Below are 14,301 nucleotides of genomic sequence, written 5' to 3' on the forward strand. Positions count from 1 at the left end.
AAATAGGTTCCTAACTTAAGACAATCTTAATTCAGAGTTTATTTTTATGGCATTCATGTCCCTCTTTCTCCAGAAACACAGGGCAATAAATATGATTCTCCCACTATTTATCCTCACTACAACCAAATGAAGTAGGTAGGCTGAAAGATAATGATTGATCCAAAACCGTTAAGTAAAGCTTTGTAGATAGGCACTTGTTTCAACTAGAGACTCTGCAGTTTTAGTCCCATTTTATATTATATCACACCGGCTATAAAATGTAATATAAAATACCTTGTTTTATTTAATAAACAAACAAGTGTGTAGTTTAACTGCAGAAACAGCACTCCTACCAAGGAAGATCTTCACTATAACACCTTACATCTACATTTTATTATCTATATTGTTGTTGATTATTTTTGTTATTTTAACCTTCGCATATGGCGGAAATGTAGGCTGCTCAGAATTTATTTGGTTTGGCATATGCTGTAAGCCTGTTAAATATGCACATGCACACCACCACTACGAACTTCTAAAAGATATATTATAATGTCCGTGAAGAATTGAAACATGTGATAAATTAAGGTATATTTCAAAAACATAGATTCCTGGAAATCCCAATTTTCCTCAACATTCAGGGAATGCAATTGGAAAAGATGCTGTGGTCATTTTTTTAAAAAATGCTACCGTTATTAGGGGAGTCCGCTGAAGAATTCATTTGACATCATAATACTCCCTTAACAGTCCTTGCCCAACTACCCCTGGAGCTGAACTATGCCTCATGCGCACTTGCTAACTATTTCCCTTAAGGCCCCTGCATGGCCAGAGCCACTGGTGGCTTGGTGAACACTATTACCTTGCATAAAAAAAACCAATTACATCTTCACAGCTTTAGAGAAACACAGATCACAAATCCTTGATAACTTCTCATTGTCCTGTGATTTTTTTCAAAAATAGTTTCCAGGTTAACTGCATGCTTAACAGATTATTTCCTGCACACCAATTAACACCAACAGGAATAAGAGAACCAGATTCAATGAAAGCCTCAGGTAAATCTGAAGACAATTAGGCTCAGCAAATAAGGGAGATTGGGTGGGGAAGGGAATGGGGAAGTAAGTACTGAAAGCAGATACCCGAGAACAGGGGGTAACAATGAGTGACTCCATGCCTGTGCGAGCATTGTAGCTCTTCTGTTTGCAAAACCCAGGGTCAATCACGTAAATTATACCATCTATGGTCAGTGATGTCTCTGCTATGTTTGTCGCCACAACAACCTGAGAAGAGAAGAGATATTTATAACTGATTAGGTAAGATACCTACTTATAACCTAAACCTCACGATAATTGTCATAACTTGTGGTACCCTGATTCCATGAGATGAGAGGTGCTCAAAGAGAAAGGTATTATTTTTCAATCATGGCACCTACACTCTGGAACAAGATGCTACTAGAAGCTTGGTGATGGTCTTCTGGAAGGCAGAGAAGACCAGATGCTTCTGCAGGGCCTTTGGGTACCTATGTGCCAGCTAGAATGCGATTCTTTTAGCTAATTTATTTGGCATACTATATTATTTTGTGGCTTATTTATGTATTGCATGTCTTTTTTTTAATCATGGATGCTTTCAATTTGTTTTTACATTTTTTTTTAAGTCACTATGACTCTAATAGATTTGTCAACATCCAAACTGAATATTCAAGTGCATAAATAATACGTAGAATACAACACTTACAGTGAAGGAGGTCCAGCTCTAATCCTGACTTCTTCATTAAAAAACATTCTACGGAACAAGGCCCTGAAAGATCTCACCCAAGAACTTGCTAATATGAATAAACAACGCTGTATGGGTCAATGGCACAGCTTGCTGTAAAGAAGCTTCAAATACGTTTACTGTGAAGGTGAAAAAGTTCCAAACTCTAATGGAGGTTCCAAGGGTGTAAAGCTCAAAAAAAAAAAAGAGTTGTATTCAGGGAGTTTCATGTAAACCTTGGAACAAAGCATGATGATTTGCTACCGAGATCACGACAAGGCTGCCTGTTTTGAATGGTGGTGTTTCAAATAATCTGATTGTCTTGAGTCCTTTTCTTTCAAACTGCAATTGATTTTCTGATTTTTTTTTTTGTCTTTAAATCCAGGACAGTCAGTAAAGTGTGTTAGACCAATTACAGGCCTTTATTACTGACCTGAGACAAGATGAAGGAAGAAAGAGGGTTAGGGGAAAGCAGCAGTTACTTATGCAGACCCTGAAGCAAATGTTGCAGCTGCTGGATGCCGGTCACTGACCTAGCTGAGCCAGACAAGATGTTGCCCCTATCTTCAAAGGCGATTCTGGAAGGCTGATGTCAAATGTCAGAACTGCTGAAATCTTCCTGTCTGGTAGACGAATATATTCCTCTTTTAAAAATGCTTTGCTCTAGGGAGGTTAGAGGGTGTAAGTTACATTTTGTGTATGAGTGTCTTACGTTGTGCTTTCCTTTGCTGGCAGGCAGCCAATAGGCAAATGAAAATGCACTACGCATTGTGCGCATTTCATAAGCATTGTTAATAATGCGACAGTTTTATTATCCATTGTTGCTTTTATTTCTTTGTTGTGCATGCTCTGCTGATGCTGAATTTTCTGCCTGTTAATTGCAAAAACTATGTTGCGTTTGCTTGTTGAATACTCCTGGCAGGCTGTGAATACAGGGGTGGGTACTATTCTTGGACAATATGGAAAGAGAGTCAAGCCAAGAGCCAGAGATGTGATTTTTTTCTGCTGCTGCTGCTGTTTGTGGTCTCCACTGAATGCTGTGTATTGCTCTTTGCTGAGCTTCTGTGATAGGTGGTGTAGGGAGACTGGGATAAAAGCAGGCTTTAAAAGATTTCACTCCAGTTTAAAAAAAATCATCCTATTTTTCCCCTGTAGGCAGGGTACTATCACTATACCATAGGAAAATGGAATGTCCTCCCAGAAGGTTTCCTGGCTCCCTGCAAGAACTTCATCATCGCGAGGGTACGGCTGTCCAACGGCTAACCGATCTAGATATCCGGCCATCGGCTCAGTTACTTTAGCAACTGCTCATACATAACTTAATTTATTCATAATTTTATTCACCATTTGTACTGCATGTTTTTAAAATAATTTACTGTCCCAATGTCCTATATTTTATACACTTTTACATATTGCTTTTGTGATTTTCATGCAACAATGCTGCATTCTGCTATGCCATACGAAATAAATAAATAAATCACGACACCACAGGAAGACACTTGTTTTGCATTCCTGTTGTTCTCTATAGTGGAGCACTTGAAACGTTCAGCGTGTTTTCCAAATACAACATAGGACACTTGAGGAATTCATAATTTTGTTCCCTTACACTGCCAACCTGGCTGTTTTATCTCATTCTCAAAACAAATCATCTTTTCTCTTTTGTGTACCTTTCAACCACCTACCTGGGAGCCAAAAGGAAGTCCTCACAATATCTATTCCCTTCAAGCAACAAAATAGAGTACTAAACAACTGAGGTCTGAAACCACATCTCAAGGCCAAAGCTCGCCACTGTCTCCAAAATCCCCTTTTCCAAACGTCTCAAATGCAACTCTCTATATAATGAAAGCTACACAGCTTGGCCCCAAACAGCCAAACCTTCCTTTCCTGCTTTATACAACCAGCTTTTACCTTCCGGGCGCCTGGTGGGGTTGGTTCAAAGATCTTGGCCTGCATGTCAGAGGGCAGATTAGCGTAGATGGGGAGGACCACAAGTTCTGCAATTTTGGAGCCCAAGCGACGGCAACGATCCTGTAACATCTCACAGCAGGCTTCAATTTCTTCCTGCCAATAAAAATGAAAGTTAAGCTCTGCTTATATATTAAAGGATTGATAAATAATGGCAGAGCAAATCAGGAGAAAATATACAACAGCTTACTTGGCCAGTAAGAAACACAAGGATGTCCCCTCGGGGCTGGGTAACGTGAATCTGCAGCACTGATACCACACAGGCTTCCAGGTAATCAGCCTCTGGGGCCTAGAGGGGAAGAGTCAGAGGAAGGACAATCAAACTACCGTTAGTCCTCGGTTAATGACCATTTGTTCAAAGTCATGGAGGCACTGAATGATTGTTATGCCCGGTCCCTGAAGTTATGGCTATTGCAGCACCCCTGCGGTCACATGATCAACACTTGGGTGCTTGGCAGGCTGCTTCAACTCCCCCCACCTGCCTATCTCCCCCCCACAGCTCTACTCTTTTGGCCACCCTGCACTTCACAGCCTCTACTGGCCTTGCCTCTCTGCCGCCCACAGCTGACCTTCGCCGTCTTCTTCCTCCCACTGCTCACAAGGAGTGCCCGGCCTGGCCCTTCGTGAGGCAGCTGCTGGCTGCACCAGGCCTTCTTCCCGAGGCTGCATGGACCCTCATCCAAGTCACATGTGGCCTTCTAGTGAGGCTTTGAAGCCTTCCAAAGCCTCATGAGAAGGCAACACGTGATTTGGACAAGGCCATGCATGGCCTCGGGAAGAAGGCCTGGCACGGCCAGCAGCTGCCTCACAAAGGGACAGGCTGGACACACCTCAACAGATGGGGAAGGTGAGCTGGGGGAGGCAAGGTCAGCAGAGCGCAGGGTGGCAGGGCCGGCAAAGGCGGCGGAGTGCAGGGTGGCCAAAAGGGCAGAGGTGGGGGGGAGACAGTGGGTGGGGGGAGTTGAAGAGGAGGCAGTCCCTTACCTTACTGAGGCTTGGGGCTGGGAGGGACCAAGCTGGGAATGGCTTAGATCCGGGTGGGTCCTCATGTAACGACTGGATGGGATTTGGTTAAAGACAGCTACTGTCGGGCCCAATCCAAGAACAATGAAGAGTCAGTCCATTTAAACTCCAGTTCCTTATTTGCTCTCACCGTACAGAGAGAATCTTGCCAGACTAAAGCTACTCTCACTGACCTAAGGGGAAATCACCTGGGAGACTCTAGGGCGGGGCTATCCTGAACCTCTTCGTTTTCCCACCATTGCCTCCCAGACTGTGCCTCCAGTTATCTCCTCCACCTCCTTGGAATGTGCTCCCTCCTTCCTGAGAACCAGTGGCACCGCCAAGATCCACCACAGCGACCAGGACTGCCAGGATTGCTGTCACTAAGTGATGCAGTCACATGACACCATGCTTTACGACCACATCACTTAACAATGGAAATTCCGATCCCAATTTCCAGGGTTAACCAAGGACTATAACCTAACCTATAACTCTTCTTGACTTAAATAAACTTAACCTCACCTCCCTTAATGGTTTCTACTATCACTTGCTCTTGTTCCTCACTCAATTTTTCTGCTCTGAACTAGGTATGCAGTGGTTCTTCTGTAGATTAATTTTCTCTTTTGTTCTAATTCTGTGGAACTAGAAAGATTTGTTACAGGGCAAGGGGATCTAAAAATCACTGTACTGCAAGAAAAGTTGAAGTAACCTGAGATGTCTGAAATTGCTTGGAGTATGGCGAAAATGTGGTTCTAAAAAGTTATCGTCCTAAGCAAGCACACAGTGGTGATCTTCTCTAACAGCGCATCCCTAAACCGGCAACATCACCAATGGCTATGCTGCTTTCCCTCTGCTGGTATCCTGGCCTCAACTCCAGGAATTATTAGACAGACTTGCATGACAATCCAGGAAAACATTGAACACAAATATGAAGTAAGGATTACACAAGAGAGAACCCAATTTAGGAAAGTTGAACAGAATGAAATCCAGTTAAATCAGTAAAGCCTTTGATGCTGCAGCACATGATAGCTATAAAACAAAGAGTGGTATAATCTACAGCTTTAATGTGTGAGCATATAAATTCATGTTTGGACGTAGGAATTTGCATTGTGGAAATCCTACATACTGCCCTCACGGCCACATTCACTGAAGCTGATCACTTTGCCATTCTGTTTACTCAACCCTCCATGTACGCGCACACACACGCACACACCAGAACACTTCCTGCTTGCTAACCTTAGTGTAATAAATGTCAACAGGAAAACGGCGCCCTGGGATGCGGAAGATGGGAGCATCGTCAAAGAAGGTGGAAAAGCGCTCAGTGTCCAGGGTGGCACTAGCAATCAGCACCTTCAGCTCCGGCCGGAAACGAGCAATGTCCTTGATCAACCCGAAGAGAATGTCAGTGTGCAGCGTGCGCTCATGAGCCTCATCTATGATGATGACGCTAGAAAGCAAGCCAGAAAGGGTGTGGTGCTGGTCAACACTGATGCAATATTTCTAACAATTTGCAAGAGATGTTGTAGTCTTGGGCCTGTCTAAAGTCAGCCCAGTGTTGTCATATTTTTCAAACTAAGATAGGAAGACTACAATTTTCCGGGCTATTTAAGGAATCTGCAGCAAAGATCAGCCCTGAATCTAGATCTCTCAAATCCATAGCACAAATCCTTACTCATTAGGATACACTATGATATCACACTACCCCTAGAACTGTGGAGATTTTCTTTCCAACTCTGGTCCCAAAGCAAGCCCTGATGCGGGTTGCACTCTCTGCAGCAATCCTAAAATCAGACCCTAACTTGAAATAAATATCACTTATTCCCCCAGACCAAATTTACCATTCAAATCCAAAAAGACATTTCTGGGCTCAGCATCTTGTTTGAAAACCATAGCAGAAGTGGGTTGCCTGAAAATTCTCATCAGAATTTATTCAGTGAGCAATTTAAAATTTCGCAGTATTGTGTGGAATTTGGAAATGGTTACTTTTATAGCAAAGGCTCTGTGGTCAGGCTGACATAACAGGCAAGACTTGAGGTAAAATATGTTTGAATAGTGCAATTTAGCTTACTGTGGGATACCCAGCCTATACTGTTGCATTAACAAAGTTATTGTGTTATGCCATAATATTTGGGCATAACGTTTAGTTGGGCATAACCTACTATACGATTGTATTTCTTTATCTGAGGTATATGGTTAAGTATAGTGTATGAGTAAGCAAAGCCACTAAGACAAAAAGTAAAATAAGGAAAATCCACAGTTAGAGAAACAAAAATGCAAGAAGAATGGAAAGAAAAAAATAATGGGGACTAGAAGAGAGTAACAAATCTAACCTGAGCAGTAGACAGATGTTAACTGAAGGAAGAATCTAAGAGGAAAGGCACTCCAGTAAGATTTTAAGCAGGGAATGGGAATATGTCCAGATGTTGCTGAATTATAGCTCCCAGCATCTCTTACTACTGGCCATTCTGGGTAAAGTTGTTGGGAGCTGTAGTTCACCAGCCTCTGAAGGGCCACAAATGCCCCACTCCTCAAGTCAACAGTGCAGAAAGTGCACGTCAAGGGGCTATGTGCAACCCTCTCGTGTGGACCTCAGAACATCCCACCAGAGTGGGTAGGGCCAAAAATGTTGGACCTCTTTGCATCTGGAAGGGACTGGAGGCTAAATGGGTGACTTAAGCCTTGCTGATTCTCAAGGAGCCCATTTCACTTCTGAATACTCTTGAAGCCTCTCTCAAAATGCAATTTCTGTTTTTTTGCTGGGAGGAGATTTAATCCAGTGTTAGATGCCTCCAGTGGGAAAGGAGAACTCACAAGAGCAATGCAAGATGTGTCATCCAGGACGAAGGGTGGGCAGTAAGTAATAGCTTCCCATGCAATGACCCCTGAGAAGGACTATTTCTCTTGTCCCTAATGGAAACTCTTTCTATGTTTCTCATTACAAATATAAGGCCTGGAAAACTTGCTGAGATGGGCAGCTATAAAAATTGAATGAATGAATGAATGAATGAATGAATGAATACTGCTCTTTTGTTTTTGTTTATATATAAATTTTAGAAGCTCTGTTCTATGCTGTATAGTGCAGGCTTTGAATCGTTTCATCCACCGTTCTCCAATTCCACATTTTCCCCTATGGAAATTCCCTCCCCTCAGACATTCGACCCAAACCTAGTTCAGCTATCTATCTGTCCCTTGCTGTTACTCACCTGTAGCTGCTCAGGTCAGGTTCAGTGAGGAATTCTCTGAGCAGCATCCCGTCTGTCATGTACTTCAACACCGTCCGCTCTGAGGTGCAGTCTTCAAAACGGATGCTGTAACCTACCTGTGGGAAGGCAAAGGGCTGTCTTTATTATATGTAGAGCAACATTTGTCCAGGAAGCCTATTCAGCTCAAACCAAGGCAGCCTCCAAAGCAAAAAAATATACAGAAGGAAGAAATGAACAGATAAAGCAAATACTAGTTCCTCCTTCAAATTCTAAGATGCTAGACATAATCTATGCCCAGTTTGGTGGCAGTATCCAGCAGACCTGCTCTGCTTTCAGCAAGCCAAGCAGTTCCAGTCCTGTTTAGTTTCTGAATGGAAGACCACCAGGGAATTTGGGAGTTACACACGAGACCGGGAGTTGAAAAAACATCCTGAAAAAGGCAACAGCAAACCACTTCCATAGTGTTCCTAAGAACACTATATGGACATATCCAGGAAGTCAGCAGAAGCCAAGCTCCTCTCAAAGGAAATCTTAATACTTACAATACTACCTGGAGAAACAGGCATTGGTATGAGGCTAAAAAGGACTGTGACGGCCAGCACGCCACTGCCTTCAGATTCATGGCAAATAAGGGTGAATAATGGACACATTGGCTTTTAGGGTTTGGGATCAAGCTTATATATGAGGACCCCTGCCAGATCAGCCAACCAGACGCCTCTGGGGAGCAGAAGGTAGAGACAGATACACCCCTCTCCCACCATGGTAGATCTGCAACTAGTATTTGGAGGTATGCTCCCCCAACCTGAAGATAAAATTGAACCTCAAGACTAGAAGCCTTGATACACCTGTCCTTCAATGTGCCCATCACCACATCTTGTGGTACTGAAGTCTACAGGTGAATAATGCACGCTCCCTTTGTTGGGTGTGAATATTCTCATGCCAGAGAAACAACTTTTTATCCAACTATGTAGCCTGCCATTAAAATATTTACTGGCCATCCCAACATCAGCTCAGGTTGTATTACCAATCCTCTTAGTTGGCTAAGAGGATTGGTAATATAAAATACACACACTCTTTCCTTCCCCTCTCCCTCCTCAGAACATACTTCATTTCCAAGCTTGACATTCATTTCCTGGGAAACACGGGCAGCAACACTCATAGCTGCAACTCGCCTGGGCTGAGTGCAACCCATCTTCATTCCTTTCTTGGTGTAGCCCTGTTAGGAAGAGGGAGAATCTCCATGATTCAAGACCTCCAGACCAAGACTGTTATGTGCATAAAATGATTTGTGTAGGAACTAAAACGCTACTTGTGCTGGGGTCATCGGACTATACACTCAACAGTTCGTGGCCACGTTCAATAATTTACGGGTGGGCATAATGCTAAAATTCTCTTCCTGCTGGGGCCATTGGATTACACACTCAATAGTTTAGGGATATACTAATAAGCACACAAGGGCAACACCGGAGGTTAATCAAGCATGAAAAATAGACTTGATTCTGCTGCATAAATCATGTCTGATCATCCTAGAACACCAATTCAAAAGATTTCAATATAGTAATTCTATGCACATTTTAAATAGTCCTAAAATCAAATACCGTTTTTCAAGGGCACCCTTGGAAACATAATTACCCAATTTGTTTTGAGTGGACAACACAATGTGGGTCTTGTAGAATGTGTCAAAGGGCAAGACTTGATCAACTCAGAAAACAGGCACTGTAGAACATGCTACCTCCCTTCTGAAGTACTGGATGGCACTTAAAAGTGTTGTTTTTCAGTGGGTCTTTGGCTTGCCATGAAGGTTTTAAGTAGTAGTTTTTTAATGTAGCCTTATTGGTTTACTTATTTCCTTACATATACACTATCCAAAGTTTGAACCACTGGGGCAGCTTAAAATAAATAACGATTTGAAGGGATGTGTTTTTTTAAAAAAACAATGTCCATTTTTCATTCTATTCTTGCCCCACTCCCACCAACTCTGTCCCACCTTATACAATCTTAGCAGTTTTAAAATCACAAGTTTAAGTTTAATTTAAGATACTGAAATTAGGAGCAATTGGAAAGGAGGCCAGAAATTAGAAAAAATCCTTATGCACCAAATGCTTTAAAACCTGGAATTTCCTGGGGTTTTGTCTGTAGCTCAAAACAATCCATGTCCATCTACCCACTGTTCAGAGTTTGAGCTTCCATGTGCCGGCAACCACCATGTTTAGCAGGAAAAGGCACAGAGGAAAGGACTTGCAGGACAACTGGAGTCCAGCCGAGACAAGGGCAGCTCAGTGAGGCCTTCTGGAGGAACTGACATGTAACTGCGGACTGAATCCTAATACTGTATGGAGGTCTATAATCACCAAAGTAGAGTATTGCCCCAGTTGCTTTCAGAACACCAATCCCTGGCACACAGTAGGGACCGAAGAAGCATTTCCCTCCAGTAAGCTTCACCACTGATCCCCTTCATTCCTGCAATTAATTACTCTCCCCTTTCCTGTCAAGTTACCTCTTCGTACAAATACTGTGGGATTTGAGTGGTCTTGCCAGAGCCCGTCTCCCCTTCAATAATGAGCATCTGATGGTCAGCAATGGCGGCCAGTAAGTCTTCACGGTAGGGGAAAATAGGAAGGCTGCGGCGTACCTCCTGGATAGACAACTTCTTGAGTTCAGCCTGGGACAGCTCCGGCTTCTCCTCCTGAGACGGAGGAAGCAGAGTTAGAGCAGCTTCTCTGGGTCAACAAGAACTGGTAGAGTCCCTTTGGTGCTACATTTCCTATCCCTGGACAAACCTAGTACTGCAGGCAGTAAGTGGGAGGCGCCACAGGTCAATGGCAGAACACTATGCATGCCTGTCAAAGCTCTCAGGAGCAATCCTTCATACTGCTTGATAACAACCTAGAAACAACCTCTTTGATTCCCTTAAAAACTTCTATAGAGAGATAATATTGGGCTAGTAGGTCTGACTCAGTTAAGACAGTTTCCTGTGGTCATCCATATTTAAGCAGCACTTAGTACAGAGGGAGCCATGGTGATGCCTTGAGGGAAATATTCAGAAGCTGTTACAAAATCAAAAGGGCAGAAGTATGCCTTGAGCCCTGGGAATGGATAAAATATTAGGAAGAGACTCAGGCTGGCTCCTCCCTGACTCACTGGGGTTTAAGAGGGAAGGGAGAAGGAACCCAATTATACTCTGCTACTACTGTAGAGCCCAGCTCAATAAAGCTTAGTTTTAATCTTGTGCCGTCTGTTTCCTGATCTGGATGGTCTCAAAGGGCTGACATGAATAGAACATGATTATGCAGATAGATTCGCATTTATCCGACAGTAAATATAATTAAAAATCTTAAAATGCAGTAGATTAAAACAAATAGGCGTATCAAACAGCAAATCCTTCCTAAGCAAGCAACCTTGCAATATATGCAGACAAAATGCAAACATAAGATGTGATGGAAGCAGCCACTTCTGGAAGAAAACAATAACACAAATCACAGAATCTAATTTTCTACATCAGAATGAATATGTGGGTTGGGTTGAACTCTGACCCTGATTTCTTCCTTGGGGTCTGCTGCTTCCTCTTCCCAGCCAGCTCTAATATTGGAGGTAAGATAGAAAAGGGGAAAAGTGCCTGCGGTAACAAAGTGCAAGGAGATATGAAGAGCTGGGGGGGCCAAGACCCTTCATTTGTGTCCCTTGCTCAATATATAAAGTCTGTGCCTTGAATGTATTTCATAAACAGAAAATTCATGACTCATGGTACAAGACTACAATGAACACACATCATGTCGCCTTTAAGTTGAACAAAAAAAGAGAGGGTTTTTTTTAACTGCAAAATAAATTAGGGCAAGGATGCCATTAAGCTTCTACTTCTCTATGCTACTCTCAAATCCTAGCTTCCTCGGCTATGCCCTGAATATTGTAATTCTTGACAAATAGCTCCCTTTCACTGACTCATCAACATCTAATATTCTCCCATTTTCTAGAATCCCTCCTGTTGAGGCATAGCTATTTGCCCAGCTTTTGCTTCTGACTCTAAGACACTTAATTCATTCATGCCAGATCTCTAACCAACTGACTATGAGTTGATCCTTACTTCCCAGAGAAATAAATATCTTCCAGGGGACAAGAGCTCAGTTTCCACTAGGAGTTCCAGGCTATTTGTAGACTCTCATCTACTCTTTCCCAGCCCGCACCCTCTCACCTGATTGGTGCCCCGCATGTGCACGGCATTCACAAACTGGATCATCTCATCCTCCTCAAGCAGGTACTCATAGTCTTTGCGAGGATGGCGCTGATCAGCATCCCGGGCCCCAAAACGGAGAGCAGCTGCCCCAATGTGGTCCTCCTCCCAGCGCCGCTGCTCATCTCTGGGAGCCACGTGATCCTCCGTCTGAGGCTCTTCATAATGATCGGGAATCTTCTGCAGGACAAAGTCAAAGAGAATCACCAGTGTCTTCAGCAGCTCAGTACCCAAGGTTCTAGTTCAACAGAGATATATTTGTAATCCAAGTTTTTGCACATTTTATTCAGAAATATGCCATGCACTGAGTTATATCCCTAAGTGCATGTAAGTAATTTCAGGAAGCATTAAAACTCACACGTCTTTTTGTACATTCCATCTCCTGTGACCAAGAACCAGAACCCGGTGAAGCAGATAGTAAGCAAGAGGCCTAAACAAGCCTCAGTGCTGGGGCTCAGGCAGAGAGGCTTGACCTGGAGACCCAGGGCAGGAAAAAACCAAATAGAAAATACTTAGAGAAAAGTGTTTTGGCTTCTGTGTTCTGGAAGATCTTTTTCTTTTGTTCCATTATAATAAATATCTTCAATATTTTTGTTTTCAATGATACATAAAATGGTTAAGATATGAATGAAATCTGGAAATGCATCAGATCAAAAAATAAACTGACGAGCAGAAAGACAGAGAAGTTTCTCTTAATACAGGCAAACCTTCTGTTTCCAAAAGCCAAGAAAATGATAAAATAGTAGCAATAAACATTGCAAGAAATACAAGCTGCTGATAACAAAGTACTTCAGTAAGTGGGACTGATAAAACAAAAGGATTGTTCTGAGTTCTGTGTCCCTCAACCTGTTTGATACCGTTGAAGCCAGAAGCCAGAATTTATCTAACATTCAGTCTTCCATGTTCAGTTCAGTTGGGTTTGGGCCTGCCTGCCTGCTTTTCCTAAGCAGGCAAAATTGAAGAGAAACTATATTGCTTAGAGTTCCTCAGCTTCTGGCTTTATTTGTAACAACAACAACAAAAACATGTCCAGTAAATGCACATTAAATCTTATAAAGTAATAAAAGGGTTTTATATTTGTAAAAGGTGTTAACAATTAAGTATTGTGTATATTTCAAATTTCCCAAAATATCTTTAAAGAAAATAGGGAACACAAGGGTTTTTTCCCCTATTTGCTTCAAAAGTTTCCAGAAATGTTACATCATTACTATATTCCCATTAATATTTCCCATGATTAAATCTCTGAGACTTAGTTCTATGGGAAAAAGCAAAACATGGTAGTACTGCAGGATTGGTAAAATCTCTCCTCCATTCTTGAAAAAAAGTGCTTCCTTCTTATGGGACAGACCATCATAAAGAATACGCTATTCTAGCACAGAACAACCACGGGATTCATTGACACCGTCTGTTTCTTAAGTCGCCCACATAGAAACTGCCATTAGATGTGCTATAATTATGTGTGTTAATTCTGCATTATAATGAACATGTGAAAATCCTGAACCTTAAATCCTGAAGCAGATTTAAAATGCTAAACCAAACAAGTGAAATCTTCAAGCAAGGAGAAGATAATATCATATGTAGTTGTATACACAAAAAAGTGGGTGATCTAACTAAGCAAAACTTACTATTACAATAATTACACCGAAATAAGAGCAATTACAAATAAGTGTATACATCACTGAGGGATAATCTAAAATCTCAGCCTATGGAAGTTTATTTCACATGTTGCGTAAAGATTTTATGTTACAAAAAATACTCAGTCACCACTGACTCAAAATACACTACATTCAAGCACAACTAATGGAAATCCCTGTTCACATGCTTCCACTACAGACTTTTACACACCCCTCCTGCATCAAAGCCAGATCTTTGACAAGGGCTGTTTCTACTCTAAGATGTCCTCTACCACCTGTAGGCTCGATCCCTTCTCCTCCTGGCTCCTTTGGGGGGTGGGGGCAGGGAGGCAGAGTCTCCTGGACCTGAGAGTTTATGAATGCCTTGTTGCAGGAGGTGATGCAACCAGAAGCCTTGAAGGTGGCTATGGTGCCTCCCTCCTCAAAAGGCCCTCTCTGGATCCAGAGGTATCAGACAACTATCATCCAGTCTCCAGAAAATAGGATTGATTAAACAAAAGGAATGTTGTGAGCACTGTGTTCCCCCTTTTATCTGTTTCACATA

At 42.4% G+C, this 14,301-nt stretch overlaps 1 protein-coding gene across 1 annotated transcript in view; it reads right to left on the reverse strand.

Annotated features, from left to right (window-relative positions):
* DHX16 (DEAH-box helicase 16) overlaps window positions 1–14,301 on the reverse strand; it is a 31,665-nt gene that overhangs the window by 10,582 nt on the left and 6,782 nt on the right. Inside the window, exons 6-13 of the mRNA XM_063291336.1 lie at window positions 12,080–12,303; window positions 10,393–10,588; window positions 9,001–9,111; window positions 7,896–8,011; window positions 5,929–6,139; window positions 3,881–3,979; window positions 3,634–3,786; window positions 1,113–1,253 (exon numbers count right to left, since the gene is read on the reverse strand). Of these exons, the coding sequence (XP_063147406.1) occupies window positions 1,113–1,253; window positions 3,634–3,786; window positions 3,881–3,979; window positions 5,929–6,139; window positions 7,896–8,011; window positions 9,001–9,111; window positions 10,393–10,588; window positions 12,080–12,303 (1,251 nt within the window). The remainder of the gene's footprint in view (window positions 1–1,112; window positions 1,254–3,633; window positions 3,787–3,880; window positions 3,980–5,928; window positions 6,140–7,895; window positions 8,012–9,000; window positions 9,112–10,392; window positions 10,589–12,079; window positions 12,304–14,301) is intronic.

Source organism: Candoia aspera, chromosome 2, assembly GCF_035149785.1.
Source record: "Candoia aspera isolate rCanAsp1 chromosome 2, rCanAsp1.hap2, whole genome shotgun sequence".
NCBI classification, from domain to species: Eukaryota; Metazoa; Chordata; class Lepidosauria; order Squamata; family Boidae; genus Candoia; species Candoia aspera.